The sequence below is a fragment of the Rhipicephalus microplus genome, unplaced genomic scaffold (assembly GCF_043290135.1).
Source record: "Rhipicephalus microplus isolate Deutch F79 unplaced genomic scaffold, USDA_Rmic scaffold_12, whole genome shotgun sequence".
In the NCBI taxonomy this organism is placed as follows: domain Eukaryota; kingdom Metazoa; phylum Arthropoda; class Arachnida; order Ixodida; family Ixodidae; genus Rhipicephalus; species Rhipicephalus microplus.
The window spans coordinates 19,793,335-19,814,881 of record NW_027464585.1 but is presented as its reverse complement, the minus strand read 5'-3'; the positions used below and the strand labels follow the sequence as shown (position 1 = coordinate 19,814,881).

The following is a 21,547-nucleotide window of genomic DNA, read 5'->3' as shown; positions in this document are numbered from 1 at the left end:
TTGTTGTCGTTTAGATTCGTTATTATATTTTTGTGTATTACATGTTGCTGTTACTTGCAGCTAATTGACGTTAACAATATAGATATGTAGCTTTTTGGAAGAGAACTGTCACCGGACATAAATATGAATATTATGAACGCTGACTTCTAGTCTTCCGGCACGCATCCTGTCTCAATGAATTGCTGAAATATTAGTGAAAGTATGTAACTGATTAATGCTTGGTTATATTTATAAGTTTAGCGCTGAGTTCGTCAGGACCTGGACATGCTTCAAGTTGGAGGCGTTATAGTGCACATTCTTCGCCGTGATCTGTTATTAAAATGGATGTAAAAGGGACTGACATATGTGGTTTAGGGAGATGTGAACTATGCAAAGTTTTTTTGGTTTGTAAATACCACAGTGAAGTTATGGTTGAAAATATTGGTGCATTCAGCTACTGGTAATCGAACGCCATCTTATTGAAGTGTTGGCACGAAGTAATTATTTTTTGTATATAGGACTTGCCGAAACGTTTAGGGTTGTTTTTTAACATGTTAGGAAGTGTGACACTAAAGTGCGCATTTTTGGCGTCATGAGTAGCTTTTTCTGGCAGTGCACGTATGGATATATAGTCTGCCAGTTAGATGGGGTGCTTGATTGTCACGCCTTCTATTACGACCTTTTTTTTATCTGAACATTTCTTTAATGCATGCGTAAAACACCAATTGTCGTAGCGTAGTTTTACAATAGGTTTCGACACGTAGGAGTCATCAATCTCTTTAATTTATCTCAAAATTTGATCCAGTTGTGATTAGTAAAATTTTTCTCGAAGTTTGTTTGTAAATTGTTAGAGAATGCCTGCAGCAATAGCTTGATCTTCTCATCATCACCTCGTGCGTAGGTAAGAATTCATTTAAATACTTGTTTCGTCAGCATGAGAAAGTGCGAAAAAACACTGCACTACGTTATGATCACTAATGCGGGTGTTTTGGTAATATTAGGTCTGTGTGTGAATAGGAGATTTAAAATACGATCAACACGCGTGAAGTCATGAAATGTTTGCGTGAGATCATGACAATGAAGTAAGTTAAAAAACGTGTTCAGCCTAATTTTACTGTGAAGTCTCCGATGTTGTCAGCCAGTCTATTGCAGGGTAATATAAGTTGCCACCTAAGAGGCAGCCTGGTTGATTGATTGATATGTGGGGTTTAACGTCCCAAAACCACCACATCATTAAGAGAGACACCGTTGTGGAGGACTGCTGCAAAAATTTCGACCACCTGGGGTTCTTAAACGTGCACCCAAATCTGAGCACGCGGGCCTACAACAATTTCGCCTCTGTCGGAAATGCAGCCGCCACAGCTGAGATAAGTACCCGCGACCTGCGGAACAGCAGCCGAGTGCCTTAGCCATTAGACCACCTTGGTGGGGCAAGAGGTAGTCCAGAAATATGTTAGTAACCAGCCCGAATGCTTTGTTGAATCAGTCAGTGAAGTCCGCACGGCAGTCACGTGGCTGATAAAACACACCGAGAACACACCGAAAATGACCGACGATAGTTACAACGCAAGCTCAGAATGACGACAAAGGGACCAGAACACGAGGGCTACGTCAACAGACGTGAGGCTGTTGACATAACGCTCATACCAGTAGACTGATATCATTGCACGTGATTTTCTTGACCTGGTTTTAGAGTACTTTACCTCTGTGTTCGTTCAATGGTGTGATTGCATTTATCTGCAAAAAAGTGTTTCCGTCGGCTCGTGCAAAGCATCTATACTGAGCGATCTGCTGTTGGCTAAAACGGGCAATAAACTGCAGAAAAAGTCGGAAAGAACGCATGTTGTCAAGGTATTTGGATACGTAAATGATTTCTTGGTTGTTAATAAGTTTAACATGTCCATGTTCCACTCAATGTAGGCCCCAACGATAAGTGTGTTCGAAGATTGTTTGACGCCTCTTGTGCTGACACATGAAATGTCCGAGAGTTACACGTTGCACGTTTTGGATTTATTACTGTTTTTTAGCACACAGCATATTTCTTGGCGTTACGAACCACGTGCGCAGAAACGATTTCTTCATTTTCTTCCACTCACAGCAAGCTAGTAAAGCGAGGCATAGCACGAACCTACCTTGAAAATGCCTTGTCATGCCTTCATAGCATTTCAGCGAGCTTCCAAGCTCAAGTGTCCCGGCTCATGGCTTCTGGTTTTCTTGAGACGTTTATCGCACCTGTCACTCAGTCTATCCAGCGGACAAGTAAGGCAAAGCAGAAACACGGACAGGATTCGAGCAACACGGACACAGAGCGTGAAATGACTGCTGTTTTTGCGTACAAACATCAAGTATATAAGAGGCTCAACAAAATCGGAAAACGTGTGGGTGTTCATGTGCTGTTCTCTGCACCTTCCAAACTACCCAATCCTATTAAATCGACAAACCCCTGAAGAAGCAGTCATTTATTGATTGATATGTGGGGTTTATCGTCCCGAAACCATCATATGATTATGAGAGATGTCGTAGTGGAGGGCTCCGGAAATTTCGACCACCTAGGTTCTTTCTGCCATAGCATTTCTACCTCCAAAGGAAATGCAGCCGCCACAGCCGGGATTCAATCCCGTGACCTTCCGATCAACAGCCAAGTATTTGAGTTACTATACCAACGCGGCGGGGCAAGAAGCAGTCATCAACTGATGTAAACTTAAGCAATGGCCATGTTCCCAGCCTGTTATGTAGGAACTATCGAATGAGGGAAGATGCTAACATTGTCAGAAACGGGAAAGATGCTTTCCTTCCATAGCACTGCGCAGCGTGGAACTGTGTGCTTCTTTTCAAAGACGCAGTGACGCAGTACAAGTACAGGGTTGGATGCATCTGAGTCATCGCCGAGGCCGCGCACATGGCACGCGAGGAAGTTTCAGGCATCAGCAAGCTTTCCCTCTCTCAGTCTGAGAAGGAATTAAGGTTCTTTGAAAGTGTTACCGCGCACAATTGGTCATATTTTTTTAGTTTTCTCTGTCGTTTTTCCACACTTCTTTCTTGGCTCTTGTTTCTACCCCTTACTTGCACTACTCTTCTATTGCGATAGATATTAAATGAACACTGTCGGCTGGATTTCACCACCGGCGTCAGCGTGGGCGTCGGCGTCGATGTCATGCACCGTATATGTTTACGTATCTATATACTTGAAAACGCAAGAAACAAAAAAAGTTCTAGAAATAGACTGCGGCCCACGGAATCGCACGTGAAACCTCCACGTCGTGAATGCTAGGCGTTAACCACTGAGCCACCTACAGGTACCTTCGTCAACATTCAAGCGCGAAGCTATTCAAATATACCACTTACCGATGTTGGATGGCATCTCGAGGGGGAACCATGGTGTTTTCAGCATTATCAGCAAGATGGCAGAGTGAGCGCGTGGCGGCTCTGATCTCTCATGCATACTTTGGCCCGCGTAGAGATAAGGGGTGTACGGTCGATCACGCGTCCTTATATTGCAATGGGGAGAATCGTACGTCTTGGCTAGCCTTTGTGTTTCGTCGGAACGACTCTGTTGTAGTTGCGGGGCGCACAAGGCTCACTGCATTTGTTGCACAGCCTCCGTTTCCGAAAAGGGTGAGCTTTTCAGACACAGCAAAGTAACAAGTGAGATGCTTATTCGCATTATTCTGTACCGTGAGTACGTTTCCTGCGGCCTTTGTGCATGAGGAACAAGGGGTGCGTTTAGATCTCTTTGCCATACGGCGCGTGACCTTCCAGTTTGCTGCTAACGTGTTCAGTTTTTTGTTTTTGCTGCAAAGCTGTGATTTTTTGTCACATGGTATTTGTCATATGGTTTAGTGTCTCCTTTATATGTTTTCGTGCTGTGCAAAATAAACTAAGTGTTTTTTGTCGTCGTTCAGAACTCGCGCTACAAGAATCGTCATGTCATACCAACTAGCCTAAACCGCTAAGACCCCTTCTAAGTGCAAAGTCCCGATTGTGAGCGAGACCCAAAGGGCCTCTAGAGAAAAGTCGGCTACAATTATAGATGGCTCATGCCCTTTGACAACAACAACAACAACAACAACAACAACAACAAAAATAATAATAATAATAATAATAGTAAAAATAATAATAATATAATAAATTATTATGAATACCTTTTATTTCTTCAACAAAGCAATAAATATAGCTAGGCCTACCAAAGCTCAATAACTTCTACCTCAATTGCAATAAGAACACCACCACCCCTAGGAACAGCCCTATCTATGCGAAATGGTGCAAATGATTAGAGGAGTGCAAGGTCACTACTATTATTTTAATCAGAAAGCTATGTTTCCATGCCAGGAATGATATCTAACGAACTAGATTGAATTAACGCTGTCATTTAGTCAAGTTTGGGGAAAATTCTTTGAAAGTTGGCAGAGAGCTGCGATACCTGGCTTGCATTAGACTGCGCGTGCTGTGTAGTAGCAGATTGTCACTTAGTATGACGTTTTCTGCCTCCTACTACACGGAATTCTTCGCCCGAGGCAGCATCATAGCTGTAAATTCTGTACGCCATGTGTAGCCTATTAAAATGCATATAAAAACGATCGTTTGGATTCCACTGATTTTTCCCAAAGTCACGCAGTTTCTATAGCGCAAGCTGGATAGTTGAGAAGAAAACGCCTTCCATCCAAACTTTAGCTGAATCAGATTCTTTTGCCTGCTGGCATTACCATGATCAATTATCCTTGACTTAAAATTAAAACAAAAACTTCACAATAGTGGGCTGATCCGCACCTTCTCGAAGCTGACCTACTCGGTGTGTACGGTCGATGTCGCCAGCCTCTATGCTCAGGTGCTTTCTAAAAAGTTATTTAACAATTAGTTATGATTCAGCGTATCACCCCTGTGCATCCTCATGCAGTCCTTTGATAGTTAGGTTTTCTCTTTTCATTCGGTTGTTCCTGTCATCTACTACATCCCTAAGTTCAGAATTAGTTATCGCTATGTTCATTTCGACATCTTTGATGCAGATAGCAGCCGCATCAATGTTACCCGATTTTGTGGTCTTTTTAATGTTTTTTTTGGAGCGAGAACACGATCCTTTATGCTGTTGATTTCACTCTTCATCTCCCTGAGGAAGGCTGTAGTTTTGGCATGACATTCCCTGAGCAATGATAGTACGTCATCAATCTTTGGTCCGGGTTTTGCATTGACATCACCAACGCTTGGATATAGTAAGGCAAAAGACACAGACAGCAAAAGCGACGTAGGCCTTCGAGCAAGTTGCGGAAGCAAACCGCTCACTCAACAACATTTTTCAAGACGAGACTTCGAACCCCGATCATAGAGAAAGCACCCTATGCGCGCGGTGTACGTAAAAAGGTCGACATCCATTGATGCACAAAATAAGCACAGTAAACATTGGAAATCTACAACCACATAGATTTACCTAGACAGCCTAACAAAATAAATGCAAAGCCTATATAGAAGTGCAAGAAAACAAGTTTTAGAATCTGCAAGCAGCGGCCGGAAGTATCAGATTGGTGCGGACAAGACTTGGTATTTTTTGGTTTTCGGTGTAGTATCTTACGCTGTTGGTGGCACTTTCTCTTCTGTTGACGAAAGACGTCCAACCAATTAGCCAGGTATTTACCTTGGTGATGCCAGATACGGTAACGGTTGCGCAGATCAGCGATTGCTGGACTGAACAACCGGTGGCCTACCTCTGTAGCCATAGGTACGCCAAGCTTGATGTGCAAGAAAGCGAGTTGTATCATCTGCCAGAAGCGGCCGAGAATCTTTGGCCCAAAGGAATCAGAGATGACGCTATGGCAGCGACGAAGGAGGTCATGGACAACAAGCCCTACTCAATGGATGGAAGGGGGAGAAGCAAAGCGGGAGGCTACGCAAAGTTTCTGAAGTTACCGAGGTGGTCGAGGAGCGCTGAAAAGCCCTGTTTAAACAACAATTGCATAAGCTCTGCGAGAGCATTGAGGGTCAGCTCAGATCTGGGAAAAGCTGAGGTCTTATCAGACACACTATCAATCAGGGCAGCACCAGGTCCAGCCAGAGACGATCCCTGCCGCGAGTCATCTATTTTGTCAGCGACTCTACTCCAGAAAATTTTGTTTTCAACAAGCTCATATACAAGTATCTACGAGTCTAGGATAGCTATGCCCAACACAGTTTCCGCACTAAGCGGAGCGTGACGTGCCGGAGTTGGCCTAAGAATTTACTGTGGTCGAGATCGGAGAGAGACTTTTTTCTCTAAATGGCAAATCCGTCCCTGGCCCTGATGGCATAACTAATAACATGCTCACGAACATTGATGACGGCTTCACCAACTTCTTCAAGGAAACAAATAATGAGCTGTGGCGCTGTGGGGAAGCGACTACACAGGGAAAGACGGCCTACACGGTACTCATCCCGAAACGCGATAACGAACCAAGAATTGATAATTTAAGACTAATTTGCCTAACATTCTGTGTACGTAAGGTCGAGAAGCATGCCCTGCTGAACCTCGGGATCAATGACATGCACATCCACAATATGATTGGTTTCGCAGCTGGTCTCCCGACACAGGACGCCATGAAGCTCAGAAAGTCACAGCTTTCCCACAAAGATGAACCAATGAACGCGATAGTAACAAAGTGGGAGTTCACGCGCAGAATTGAAAGCAGATCGAAACATGCCGCGCGTTTTTCACGCACAAATGACGCACGAAACATACTCACAGGTACAAATGCACGAGAATAATCGTCTAAGTTACTATTTCGCTGGGTCTGAAAAGCGCACTCTTTTTGCAAAGAGATGTTGTGCAATGATTTGAGCGATCTTTGTGCACGCCGTAATAACAGCAAAATCCTTCCAGTGTAAGCCAAACACCTGCCAAGACGTGTCATTCTCTCCACAGGGAGTTAAGGGTGCGCGAGAGATCGGCCACCCCACTCCTCTCCGTGCGCCAAAGCCCACAGAAGAGATGAAAGATGCCGTGAGCTCATTATGCCATCTTGCTGATAATGTTGAAAACACGATAGTTCGCCCCCCCTCCGAGATGTCCGCTAACAGCAGTAAGTGGTATATATATTTAGAGGCCCAACGTTCAGTTCCGCACACCAAAACATTGTTTCCCTCGTTTTTTCTTCCTTGCGTATATATATATGTATATATATATATATATATATATATATATATATATATATATATATATATATATATATATATATATATATATATATATATATATATATATATATATAGAGAGAGAGAGAGAGAGAGAGAGAGAGAGGAAGGAAGTAATAATTTAATGGGCCAGTTAGTCTTCGTGAAGATATGGGATATGACACAACGGGAGCGTTGTCAACAAGGATGAATATATTTCCCAACAGTTTATTTCCCCTGATGAAGGGAGGACCCCTCCCAAAACTGGTGGGAAATAAATTTATTTGTCCTTGTTGACAACGCTCCCGTTGTGCCATATCCCATAAATATATAAATATATATATATATATATATATATGTGTGTGTGTGTGTGTGTGTGTGTGTGTGTGTGTGCGTGTGTGTGTGTGTGTGAGAGGCTATGATAAATGGGCTACGTGGCCTGGCTCATACCCCATGTTTATTCCAAAGCACTTCTTCCTCTTCAGCTTCTACCAACCATCGCTTCATACGTCACACGATTCCCCCTCTCCCCGAAAGAAGGCATGGATTACGAAGAAGAAAGGTAAACAAGGAGAGGTTAAAAAGTCACAAATGTCAAAATTCACAATTGGTTAGATGCTCCAGGGGAGTTCCGTAAACTTCCAACGACTTTAGGGGAGAGTGTAGCAGTCCGGTTAACGCAGGAGTTCTGGTGGGCGAGGCTGGTGGTTGCGTCCTGGATAACACAAAAATGCTTTTGACGTAGAGATAGGGGTAATCACAGCTGGTATTCTTGTGAAGAACGAACGAGGTTCAAACATCTTGCAGAATCGACAGTTCCGATATTGTAGGCATCGAATGCCTCGTCGTGGGTGATACACAGGCCGTGCAGGCAGCTTGCGAGCTCGTTGGTCGAGGTTGATTTGGCGCTGCCTGTGTTCTTGCCGAGTACAAGTTGTGCTTTTGTGGCTATTGGAGATTTTGCTGCAGCTATGTAGCAGTTGTTTTGATCAAAGGCGCAATTTCAATCTCTGGTGGAGAATGTATCCACGACGATGGGCCTTTTCGCAATTTTGTTTGAGCTTTAAGAGTGGTTTCGATGAAGTTTTCTTTCTTCATTCGCAAGAATGAAGAATATGTTGACATTGTAGTTTCTTGGTTTCATCGACTTGCTTGTGATGCGACATTGATCGTGGTGTGCCCGGATTCTTAGCAAGCCCTCCGCAGGCTTCTACGACGCCAACCAATGCAGCTGTTTCTGGCGCAAGCCAATGTGGGGGGTTTCGCGCACTTGAATCTTCTGTATTTATAAACCACTCATTATTGGTCATTGCCTGAGGGGTACTTGTGTCATCAGAAGTCGCACCTACGCTTGTCTTTTCAGTGTTGGCAGTGAGGTTGTGCACTGGATTGACGTCGCTTCGATCTTGGAATTGATGAACACTAGACGCTTCTGCAAAAGACTTTTCTTCAAAAGATGCTGATTGTGAATGCTTCTGTCTTTGTGGTACTGCTGAGATGAATACCAAGTCAGTTTGAAAAGTGCGCATGCGGCACGAAGTTTTCAAAGCATATGAGTCTTCAATAGTGGATTCAGTTCTTTTATTCAGCGGAGCGTTAAGCATTGGCGATATTTGGGTGGATGAGGAACCAGGTGAAAGGTTGGGAAAACGACAGCGGGGTCTTTTCATGAGCATGTGGCTAACTTCACCTGACGGGAATGGTAAATTCATGCTCTGTGCTCGAATTTTAAAGGCTGCTTATGACTGTGATGACTGAGTTTGAATGCACTGAGAGTGCGTGTGCTGATCGAATCTTCAATATAGTCTTGAAACCAGATGATCATTTCTTCTTTTATCTTTTGCCAAGACTCGTCATTCTTGAATATGTGGGTGAGGTAAAATGGCATGCCATGCTTCACCGGTGACGTAGTCGCTGAAGTTCGTAACCATTTCCCCATCCGACAAAGATGCAGCGGTAGCGTGGAGCTCGAACAGGCCGAACCAGTCCTGTACAGGTCCATCGTCCGCTTTAGAACTCGGAGGCCGTGCATATTTGGCATGCTTCAAAAAAGAGTAAGCTCAGTTCCCTCATGAGAAAGGCCTACAACCTCGCCCTTAGCTTGCCCTACACTATAGGACAAAAGGGTGTTAAAAAGGTACGTGGTTCGTACTTTTGGGGACTTATGCAGCTGCAACAACCATTAATCTCTTTAAGGACTAACAACACCGGGTCCAACAGTTAGTCCACACAGACGACCTCAAGGTACTAACATTTATTCAACACATTTACACCATAGTCAGTAACAGTTAGTCCCACCATTCTCCTCAAAGGACTAACATTTAGTCCTCACATTTGCACCTTATAGGGCCTCTGTTAATCCCCACATTTACACCTTACCGGGCAATCTTTAGTCGTAACAGTTGCACTTCGCCAGACAAACGGTTGATCCATTCAAATACTCCAATCTGATGAACGTTTTATCTCCAGTTCAAACATAGCTTTTTCTATTTATTTTCCACCATGCCTAATATTTTTACGCCTGTTTTTCTGCGTAGTGAGCAACAAATAGCGCAGATAACAACACTCGAAAAAGCGATTAGCCACCTACGTGTAACTGCTTTCGCAGTTACGGCAACAACGAAAGGCAAAAGTGAGACATCGAAATCTTTTTATTTTCCTATATACACATGAAGTTTCTGCATTCTTTTAAGCGAATTCATAGTGAAGTGTGCAAGTCCAGTCTCGTTGTCATATCTAGCTCACTCCTGCACATTGTTCATTCTTACACATTTTGTTCACCAAGTGTATCACGCCCCATTATTTAAATCGGTTTTTTACTCACCAGAGTCCAATAACGGCTCTACATCTAAGACTAACGAGGGTACATGCGAGGCCAAATGAGGAACCACTCATCATGCTGCCCCCGTAGTCCCCCTGCCGCGCGGGGAACTGTTGCTCGCGTTGAACGAAATAACAGAACATGTCTACTTGTCAAGACGGGAATTCTGCATCCTACACTCTGCTTTGTGTAGGGCGCAGGCAGTCACCCTTAGAATATTGCAAGCCAGTGGAAACCATAACCCTCCGGGTCTTCATGCCTTGTACCCTGAACGGTATTCTAGTGCATACTGCCCTGCATGTGGATCAAAAGAAACATTAAAATTTCTGTGAAGACATTGCCTGCGCTTTCATTGAGGACATGCGGGCAGCGCTCCTACGAAGCCCCGAACTTAAAAATCAAACCCTGGTTGTCCAGAGTGCCCGTGAATGGCCCGCCAAACTCGGCTTCTTAGTTCCTATGTGGCAATAGCCGGGGGGGGGGGGGGGGGGGTCACGGGGTTCTTCTGCGTTTCTTCCAGAAAAAAAACGTTTTAGTCGTCATAACATCGCCACTTTTTAAATTTTACCAAGACCTCTATAGAGAAAAAATATGAGCACAGATCTGACCAAGCCTAGTTTTGTGATACAGGCATCACATTGGGTTAATGACAATTAAAAGAAGACCCTTAAACATCATTCTTTGATGTTGGTGCACGTAGCACCAGCCAGCGCTGTTATCCAAGCAAGCACTAGCGCTCCTTACCTTAGTGCTTCTGCTGTTGACATTATCATGCAACTATTCATGTTTCGTGAGAAAAAATGTTGCTCTTGGAATTGTTATGCAGCCTCAAACCACTGGTCATATAATATATATGCGACTGTTCAAGATATGCTGAACAAACTTTTTGTATGCCAGGGCAATAAAGCATCGGCGCCTGAATTTTTACACGATAAGGCAATATTACCCGAAAAAAAAGAGTAACAGAGCCCAATAGGCGTGCACAATGAACGGATAGACCGTTGAGGAGCAACCACAGTGGGAGCCCAATAGGCGCGCGCGATTAACGGATAGACCGTTGAGGAGCAACCATAGTGGAAGGCACGCCACGCGAAACCACTTGGTCTCCAAACATGCTCCAAAGGGTAAAATCGCCAGAGGATTGCAGGCAGCGCGAAAAGCGTTGCCAAGGTGACCAATCCTTCTTCTCCTCTTCTGCTGGCTCAGTCTTTCTCCGTTTTTTGCCGGTGACGGTTCGCGTTGCGTCGCGCTCGGAGTGCTCGGCGACGGCCGCCTGGATTCGACGATCTAAGAATTACGACGTGGTGCTTGTGTGTACGCTTGTATGAGCGCGGGCTGCTGCTTTTGCGTTTCGCTGCACCCATGAAGTCTGGAGCAGGGGTCGACGCGTCACCAGGCCGCGCTGTATATCTCTGGCTGCAAGATAGTCACGACCAACACACGACAGCAACAGTTTAGAAGGCCATTATGGCGGCCGAGAAGACTACAAGCCTATCGGATATATACTTCAATCTGACTCACCGCAGAAAAAAGCGCTGGATTGTAAGGCAGGTATGTTATCATTCTTTATTCTACTCTACTTGTGGCGTGTGCGATACGGAACGCGCTTGCCGGCAACGGGCTCGGTCTTGTTGTGTATCGCACGCACGAAATGCATCGCGAAGGTCAGCTTCGGCGTCTGTAGTTCGCCTGTGCTTTGCGACTGCCTCGAAATTGGCAACCATTGCCGTCGGCCTCCCGTACGCTCGCTCATCGAGTGCTGGCCTGTGTTCGCCGCCGAGATGAGCTCCGGGCTGACGATATTGGGCTGACACCACGTCAATGTGTTGGGAGTCGCCGAAAACACGTTGCGGGTTCTCGTAAAGAGCTTGGTTGTAGTATATCGCGTGCTGTAAGTGCACCAGCATGGCCTGGCGGGGCTTTCGCTAGCGTCGGACCTCACTGAAAATTGGTCGTCATTTCTGTTGGCTTTTCCGTCAGTCGGTCGCAAGCAGCTCGGCGCCGTTCGTTGGCCGCGGCGGCAGACTCGCGTTTGCCCGCTGCTCTCGCTCGAGTTTGTGGAAAAGGGTCGCATTACCGTCGATTTCTTGGCCGCAAGTTCCAAACCTGCTGTTCGTGGCGGCGGCCAAGCGTACGCTCGCTCTCCTGTTTGAAGTTCGCTGGCGGCAGACAGTCCGCCTTCAGCGCCCTGGTTCGTCTCGCATTCGCTTGCTCGAGCTGAACAACGTCGCTCAGTTAAGGCTCACCGACTTGTTAGCGGCACCGTAGTTCGCGGAGTAGTGGCTGCGGCCGCTGCTCCTAAGCTGTTGCGCTACGGGGATCAAAATGAGTGTTTGACGATGTGTGACATCACGGTGAAATTATTAGCACGTCATATCTCACGTATGTTTTCATTTCACCTTGCACGTATTTCTTATATGCATTTGTATTTATCCTCTGTCTCGTGTGACTCACTACTTTACATACTTATTGTGCAGCCGTGGGCACACACCGTGCTTAAGACGGTGTGTGCTGGCGTCTGCGATGCCTGTCATGCATCTCTCGTCAGAGTAGCTTCTGAAGGACAGCACAAGATGTGAAGGTAAAATTATTTGTGTAGCATATTTTAACGCTTGCTTTTGTATTGAAGTGCACGTACTTGTCATATGCATGCATCTTCATCTTCTATAACGTGTGTCTAACTATCTTCACTATCTTAATGTACGTGCAGCTGTGGGAACACAATAGGCACAAGGCTGCATGCGCTGGCGTCTGCAATTCCTGTCATCTATCACTTCCGTTCGAGGACCTCCTCAAGGACTGAGCAAGATTTGACAACGAGACTGGATTTGTACACTTCACCATGAATTTACTTGAAAGAATGGAGTAACTTCATGTGTATGTAGAAAAATAAAAGGTTTCGATGTCTCACTTTTGTCTTTCGTTGTTGCCATGACCGGGAAAGCAGTTACACACAGGTGGCTAACTACTTTTTTGCGTGTTCTTTTCTACGCAATTTGTTGCTCACTGCGCAGAAAAACAGGCAACAAAGTATTAGGCCTGGCGGAAAATAAACAAAAAACAATGTTTGAACTTGGGACAAAAAGCTCATCCGATTAGAGTATTTGAGTAGAACAACCGCTCGTTCGGCAAGGTGCAACTGTGAGGACTAACGGTTGCGCGGTAAGGTGTAATTGTGGAGATTACCAGTTGCTCTATAAGGTGCAAATGTGAGGTCTAAATTTTAGTCCTTTGAGGTGAATTGTGGAACTAACAGTTACTCACTAAGGTGTGAGGACTAAATGTGAGGACTAATTGTTAGTCCTTTGAGCTAGTCTGTGGGCACTAACTGTTAAAGCTGGTGCCATTAGCCCATAAAGGGATCAATAGTTGTGGCAGCCTCATAAGTCCCCAAAAGCACGAACCACACACCCTTTTAACACCCTTTTGCCCTTGAGTGTATATTGCATCAACACGACGAGAGCCCAGAAAAGCAAAAAAACACAAAAAGTGCACAACACCAGCGGTGTCTAACAAATAAAATTTCAATTTTAAAAAACACGCGTCATATATATGCAAACATCGAGACAAAAATATATGACACTCCCTGCCAAGCACTTAATACATTAGGCTGTAGATACAAAATCTCAGCACCTATGGGTGCAAATTAAGCCTGCCTCGCGGAGCTGTCTTTAGCTTTTTTGATTTCATACAATTTCACGCGTGCGCTGGTTTAAATGCCTAATCACCACAGTGTTTTTTTTAATCAGCTGCGTAGCCGCACTGCCGGCTATACTAGACAAGATGCATAGCAGGTGTATACCTTTCAGACAGCTAGCCTACTGCTTTAATCGGACGTTAAAAGAGCACCCCACCTGTCCAATGTACGTGCTCTTGGGAAGAGTATGCTCCAACTATCTTAATTTGCAACTTTACTTCTGCACATATCGTATATATGCAAGTTTTTTGTAATGAATGCATGCTTTCTTGCCCTTGCTGTTACAATTCACCTATAGTGTCTTTACGCCCATCTGCATGAACTAGAATGTTTGTCCTCAGTATGTTTGAATAAATAAAAAAGTAAGTACATTGTTTTATCGTAACACGTCGCTGAATATCAACTACACCACAGTCAATTTCGCTGCGTATGAACATCGATTCTCTTGGGACGTGCGATATGCCGAATTTTCTCTATTATGCATATCTATAGTGTGCATGCCCTTGGCGTGTCATGCTCGTTCAAAACGATACCTATATTTTTCATTTTTTGATCTCTTTGAACGCGACTTTATTTTCTTATGTATTTACTGTCCTAGACATCCGCTTAATAACTGCCAATGCAGTATTTCAGTTGTTCAACCCACTTTCAGCTCATCCTTACTTACTTTGTGTCTCCTTATCCTGCAGACGTGGACTGATGATTGAGCCACAGAATGGTCCTGGATTCTGCGATTGTGACAACGCCATCTAAGCTCTAGAAGCTTGAGCACAAGAACTGCTCTCACGTTTATTATAAAAGAAAGCCAGTGATTTCTGAGGAGCTACCGCGGTTTTAAATGCAGACCGTGGTTTTGATGTGCAGTGACTGCACCATCTATCAAGCACGCTTACATTAAAAATGCCGAACTTGACGTTTGGTTATAGGGTTTTGGGTAAATAAATATATATGCTTAGTTCATCAATCCTTTTTTTCACAACAGATACTTTATCAAATCGCTAGGCTGAGGTTTTAAAAAATAATACTAATAACCGAGGTTCCTGAGTGGGAAAGAAATTCTCAGAATGTCTGACTAGTTACAGCAAGAAAAATAAAGACATGCTCTTTGCGTGTCTCGTTTCATACTTATTTGTAGTTACACATTTTCTTTTGGTTATTTCCACGCACTGTATAGAATGACGGTGTGCTACCACGGGTACGTAAGACAATCTCTCGGCGTAGTCTCACATTCTTCCGTGTTGCTCAAAAGCAGGTTCCAGCTCTGTAGAAGCCAGAACTTGCAGAATGCACATCTTAGTTATTCCAGACAGCATTTGCGAGAACCTTTATAGAAAACATTTGCTGTTATTTGGTCATGAATTCTAATCTCAGTCCACTGTCCTATACTCTATAGTGAAGGTTCTCAAAGTTTTGATGCAACTCAAGCAGCGCCATCGACATTATTAATGCAGCATAAAACTTGAAAATGCTCACAAAAGATACAAAAGAAACGCAAAAAGCAATGTATCACACTCAATATTACAAGCATAAAAATTCAAAGATTTCACATGCCACAAAATACTTGAAAGTGCGAAAGTGCACGTTTCCCAAGGCTACTCTGCTTTCTTCTACGTTGTTTGTAGGCCTTAGCTAGGTTGCTGCTAAAATGTTTCTTAACGTTTCAGCTAGGTGATGCTAGGTTGTTCATTCTCGTCACATAGAAGGTTTACCACGCACTGTCAGCCTAATGATGCGATCGTCTGATCTCCATAGGCAGATGGTTTACCCAGCGAACAGGGAGCGTGGTAACACATAACAGAGAAGAGCCACACAGCACGAGCGCTCACTTCTAACTGCTTTATTTCTCACGCTCAAAAGACCCCTACATACAAAGGTGCGCATGTCAACAAGATTATGACGACAGTATGGACAGTATTCGAAGCGTTTATGCGACGCACCTGTCTATGAATGATCTTCATCAGGGGTTCTCAAAGACGTTTCCACGTGCTCTAAGGGTTACGCAGGCGGCGCATCTGGGTTCCCCGAGCTAATGATAAATTTTTTCAGGGTCCGCACTCGCCCATTCAGCTCACTTAGATGGCGATCCCGAGGTGTGATTGATCTTGGGAACGGCAATTATTCCCGCCTGAGCGTCAATAAGCACATCTAAGAACATAACAGAAACGCACGAGCTGCACAATAAATCCCGCCGGTATAGTTTGTAGCCACCCAGACTTCGAAAAAGGGACATGTGCTGACTTACTTATAGCAAACTGGTATCACCATGAGGGGCATTTCGGCCTTTTGAAGATATGATCCGATAGCATGCGCAAAAAGTTGGAAGGTTGACTAAGTGTACCTGAGCGTCGTCGGAATAATTTGTCAGTGCAAGAAACGTGAGTTGCGCCGCATGTTGATGAATAAAGTTCATATCTGCCCTTGCCTTTGAATTTATTAAATGTAAAAAGAAAAAAATGCTCGCCCGGGGAAGAGGGGAGGGGGTCAAGGGTTTTTTTTTCGCACTAAATGTATCTCTCCAGGATTCAATCACATCAACAAGCTTGAGAACCCCTGATCTATATAGTCAAGCTCACAGCCATGTAGAGGTTTTGATTGATATGTGGGGTTTCATGTCACAAAACCACCATGTGATTATGAAAGACACCGTAGTGGAGGGCTCTGGGAATTTCTATCACCTGGGGTCCTTTAACGTGCACCTATATCTGAGCACACGGGCCTACAACATTTCCGCCTCCATTGGAAACGCAGCCGTCGCAGCTATGATTTGATCCCGCGATCTGTCGGTCAGCAGCCGAGTACCTTAGCCACTGGACCACCGTGGCGGGGTCATGTAGAGGTAATGAAACACTGACCTGCATTCCTGGAAATGGGATACGCTTCAGAAAGCAGCCCACATTTTATCTCCTTCCGCAGGCACAAACTTGAGCTAAAACTAAGTGTTCGCGCGTTATATTTACGGGCACGTCGTCGTTGGCGTCCACCTTCGTGTTTTAAGCAACGACGTTCCAAGACTTTTGGTATCAACGGAGAAATGCCACCAATCTACTAAGTATCAGTGGAACTGAAATGGTGATTCGTTACGTTGCCGCAGTAATGGCCGAAGAAATGGCGTTAGTTCCGTGACCGTTCCACATTTACCAAACGCAAACACTGCAGCCCACCATGCAGAACATCAGGTTGGCTGACAGCGTCAGGTGAAAGATTTCGCCGCTCTCATGCCACTTAGATGCGATGCATACTGATTTTCAATTGAAAGTGCTGGCCGGGGGCGCAGAAAACTGCGTGATAAAAAGACAGACCACACGCAGAGGAACGCTTTTTACAGCAGAACTGTTGTGCAGAAGGTTTGTCAAGTGTCATAGAAAGAAAGTTATGATCATTATGAATTGACACGCACTCTCTGCGTCTTCGTAAGCTTATGTTTTGCTCCCAGAACACTTACGCTGATCTGTGTGACTATAAAGAGAATACCTCTATTAAGTTAGCGAATCAGTCCAGAGAAAGACGCAGAAAGCAACAGAGACAGAGAAAACAACATAAAGGGAGACATTATAGGCAGAAAAATGTCCACGTGGTCAGAAATAGCCACCCCGAGCACATAACTTCTTTTATAGTTCTTGCAGACCTCGCCACACCCTTAGCTGAAAGCTTTGCCTTCGTGCTCTCAGCTGCGCTAACAGGATATTCTTTCTACGCTACTTTCTATTTTCTTCACTATTAGCATCACTTATTTATATCTACTTGCCTTTCCACATCACTAAAAGCGCTGGGCAATGCCCCGACGATGGGAAGCATAAAATAGTACTCTTTTAGGCGAGATAATCTTTCTTGGCATACTTCAGAAACTTCAGCCAGTCCGTCTCTCTGTTGGTCCTCGTCTCCAACAATTCAGCCACCTGGTGAAAGTTTAATGCCTTCCTCAATATCGAACCATTTTGAAATGTTGAATGGGTCCATACTTCTGGATACTGTCAATCTAGAAGCAGCTATTACCATACTTCAGGTGCAACATTGATATGTAGCAGTACCTAGTGTGTTTCTTTATTCACGAAATGCATTCGCACGTAATTCTATAGGCGGCAGTGTTTATGGCACTGCGCTGACATTGCGGGTTTTTCCTACGCTTCACCAAAATGACCCTAAGGTACTTCCCTCCCAATCATTGAATAGAAAGAGGAAGTGGTAGCGGGAACGAAGAAAGCCAAAATTGGCCGCGTATCTGCTTGCTGCGTGGCAGAACGTTGAAAGACGATGCCTTCTGTGGGGAGGCAATGCGTGAAAAATGGTGCCATCTCAAAGTTAAGTGAAGAATTTTTTTTAACACTTAGCCGTTGGTACGTGGCAACGCTGCGTCGTTTTAGCGAAGCGTAAGAAACACCCGCTTTTTCATGTATGGCATCGCATTGTCAATGCAGCGTAATAAACAGTGTTGCCTTTAAAATTATGTGTGAACGCATTTTCTAGATAAATAAACACACTAGCAACTGCTTATGTATCAATGTTGCGCCTCCTATTTGCGTAATAGTTGTTTTTTGAGTGACAATGTTTAGATGTATTGATTTACTTATTTTATTTTATAACAATCTGCAGACCAGAATTTGGTCTTTTCAGGAAGGGCACTCATAGTACACTCAAAAAAGAAATACAATACCAAAATATCAATATAGTGAGCACAAGGAATGTGTAAATTTTCACACTCAATTTAGTAAAGGCACTCAGACTGCGTACGACAAAAATTGGGAAAAAGTGCAGTATTGTAATTACAACATAATTCAGTAAAATGAAGTAAAACTGACAAAATGGAAACACGACACCTCCTTTTCTCCTTTTTGGTATAAAAAAATTTTCTCGTAGGCAATTTTAACCTGCCTAGCATTAACTGGGAACATCTTCAGGCAGATCTAAAGGACAGAAATGCTAACGTTATCTAAGACCTCATACTAGAACGCTATTTATATCCAACACATAATGAACCTACCCGTGTACAAGGTTTCTCTAGCAATATTCTTGACCCGCTATTTGTGAATTGTGACTTTTCGGTTGATAAGAGTCTGTGCGATCGGAAGCTTGTAAATGTTTCCTTACTCGTACCTACGCCTGTTTTCTCTAAACGTGCAACTTCAAAAACTTTGCTAAAGCCGATGATGCAAGCATAATCATGTATGAACGCAGTCACCAAATCCAGATAAGTGCTTTTAAACGTACAAAGAAAAATTGCTTCAAAAACTTTGCTAAAGCCTATGATGCAAGCATAATAATGCACGAACGCAGTCACCAGATTCAGGGAAGTGCGTTTTGAGCAAAGCGTTAAACTTTCACCGGGCGGCTGAATTGTTATATAGACAGGAGGACAAACACCGAGATGAACAGGTCAAAATTTCAGATGCATGCCAAGAAAGATGATCCGATGAGTGTTGTTTCGCCTGCGGCACAGCACATGCAATATTCCTATTATACCAGCACCCTCTAAAAGTTCTTTAGGCTTCTTCACATCTTCTTCTAACCACATGCTATGTCATGGAGAGTGTCCAGTGGAAAAACTGGAAAAGCGTCTGGCTACACTGGTTCCACGACTGCTCTCGGCGCACCTGCCCGGGCAAGTCAGTGCGTGTGCGTCAAGCTTCTGTGTAGTTTGTTTTCTTTGTGGCATGTGTTCGCGTTCAATTTAGTGTTCTTCATGCCCACGTGAGCGTTCTTTTTTCAGCGTACACTTGTTAATACCCGATGTGATTATTGGTACGAATTGCAAGGATCGGAACGACTGCAAATTTGTGAAACATGAGCCAGTGTTGTGTTCCTGGGTGCCGCGGAAACTATGACAATGAGCGAAAAGTGCACGTGTATTCATTTCCGAGTGATGACGCGCCGAAAGAAGTGGGGATTCGAGCTGTCCCATGGAAGGATTTCACGCCAACTGTGCGTACGAATGTAAAGAGTTCAAACCTTGCTTTACCGGGTGCGTAAATTGTCGTTCTTGGCTGCAACAGCTGTAATTATCAAAAGAATATACCCGTTTTGTACATATTGAGAATACTTTTCCACAAGGATGGAGAAGCATACATTTCTCGTGAATATTCACTGATCAGTGGGGTGGCATTGTAAATTACCAGTGCGAAGAAGGATATCCTTCTCACAGTGTAGTTAAAATTCCTTAAATTTTGCTCTTATTGCCATAAACTTCGCCTGGATTGGTTTCTGTGTTTGGTTTTCTGGATTTTGATGTGTGCGACCATCCTCCGATGCACCGTATTATGTAGCGAAGTATGGCAACAATAAAGTGGCATTCTCAAAATGCGGTGCAAGAAAAGAAACAAAAGCAGTAAATAGGTGTATTTTTCTTTTATCGCAGGTGTTGAAACCAGCTTTTAAAGTTAATTTTATTATTGCTTTTTTTGCTTCCTTCATTTTTTTACATGAAGAATTGTAGGCATGGTACATGCTCGGTCCGCGGATAGCTAAATTCATAATATCACGTAAAAAATAATGGTGTTTACAATTTAACGCGTATCACTGTGCCGTTTTTTCTGAATTACTTCGTGCTTATACCTTTTTAAAATAATTATGAAGGGACATCTCATCACTGGTTATATCTACGTGTACTGTGTTTCATGTGTAGCGCGTTTATAACAGCCTCTTTATTTTTCTTGCGCTCGCAGGTTTGTGAGCTTCACGTCTGAGCGGAGAATTTTAAAACGACGCCGTCACACGAAGATGAACGAAAAGGGAGGATAATAGAAGTGTAGAAGGAGAGAAACGCAAGCTGTAGCACATTGTTGTATCTCCAATTTTTCCGAAATGTCCGAAGTGCTTGCCTTCAAAGCCAACACGTCGTGAACCGCCAGCGAATAAGATCGCAAGAAGGGAGAGCGCTGCTTTGCAAAAAAAAAAAAAAGCTGTAAACAGATCGCTTAGGTCAATATAACTTGAGCAAAAAAAAGAACAAGGTGTCGTCATATACGGACTTCTACACGAAGCTATAAATCTGCAATAATAATTTTTGGAAGGTACTCATCAGTAACGAAAGCGTAAGGTTTCTTGTCATCGATAACAACCCTTCTCTTTACGTTAAAGGCATATAATTGTTCTGCAAGACCTCTCACTTTCTGTTCATTTCAACGGAGTGCAACTCCAATCGCTTCCTTGTGGTAGCGCTGTTCCAATTGATGTGCTTGGGGTAGCGCTGGGACATGATTCCGGTAACGAAAAAAGCTAGTTGCGCAGAAATTGTCATTGAGAGAATCTGCCAAAGGTTTTGTTTTCTCTTATGCAGTAACGAACGCAGTATCGTCGTTTTGCTGGCATTTTCTTTGCTAGACCACAAGCCGACATCTACAAATCGGAAAGTTGCCACACCCCTCAAACTATCTTGCGCTTGGTAGTTCACACAGCACCCAATATTGTCTTGAACAACACCTGCAGACGGAAAAATTACAGAATTCAAGACAATGTGTAGAAGAAGGCCGGAGCATAGAAATCACCAACTCTGAAGAAAAAGTCCCGTTTTAACGGAATAAAGCTTATGTTGTGCCTTATGGTTCCTTCTTAAGAAAGTGAAACTACCTTAAGAGTGCTTCACTTGTGCCCGAGAAAGCTTCTCAAGTACATGACATAGTATTTTGCAGCCATCATAGACTATTGCAACACTAGTAAAAGCGAGTGCGACGCTCCGAATTATCGGAACACAGTGCCCGCACGGGCCCACAGGGTGACGTCACGCAGCCACCGGAAAGGCCTTATAAATCAAGTTGGTGTTGATTATACGCCCACCGTCATGAAATAGAGAAGCACTCACTATGGCACTGTCATTCGTTCGCTGTTCTGCCGATCAGCGAGGTACCCGCTATTTGAGGCATTGTGTCCACTTTCTTTAGGCTGTGGTGACTGATACCGATGAAAAATAGGCGTGGTTCAAATCA

General features: G+C 44.0%; 1 protein-coding gene across 5 annotated transcripts in view; it reads left to right on the top strand.

The window, feature by feature from the left end:
* The window catches only part of LOC119167801 (beta-hexosaminidase subunit alpha), a 608,225-nt gene extending 586,914 nt beyond the window's left edge, over nt 1-21,311 (top strand). For 3 of the 5 annotated variants that reach the window (XM_075882394.1, XM_075882390.1, XM_075882391.1), the window contains one exon: nt 20,288-21,311. Coding sequence is in view for 3 of the 5 variants with exons in the window: in XM_075882390.1 (XP_075738505.1) it covers nt 20,288-20,363 (76 nt within the window). In the remaining 2 variants the exon portion in view is untranslated. Of the gene's footprint in view, nt 1-14,320; nt 14,592-20,287 lie in introns of those variants that run through there. The other 2 variants (XM_075882393.1, XM_075882392.1) reach the window with 1 other exon arrangement.
* The last annotated feature ends 236 nt before the right edge of the window (nt 21,312-21,547 follow it).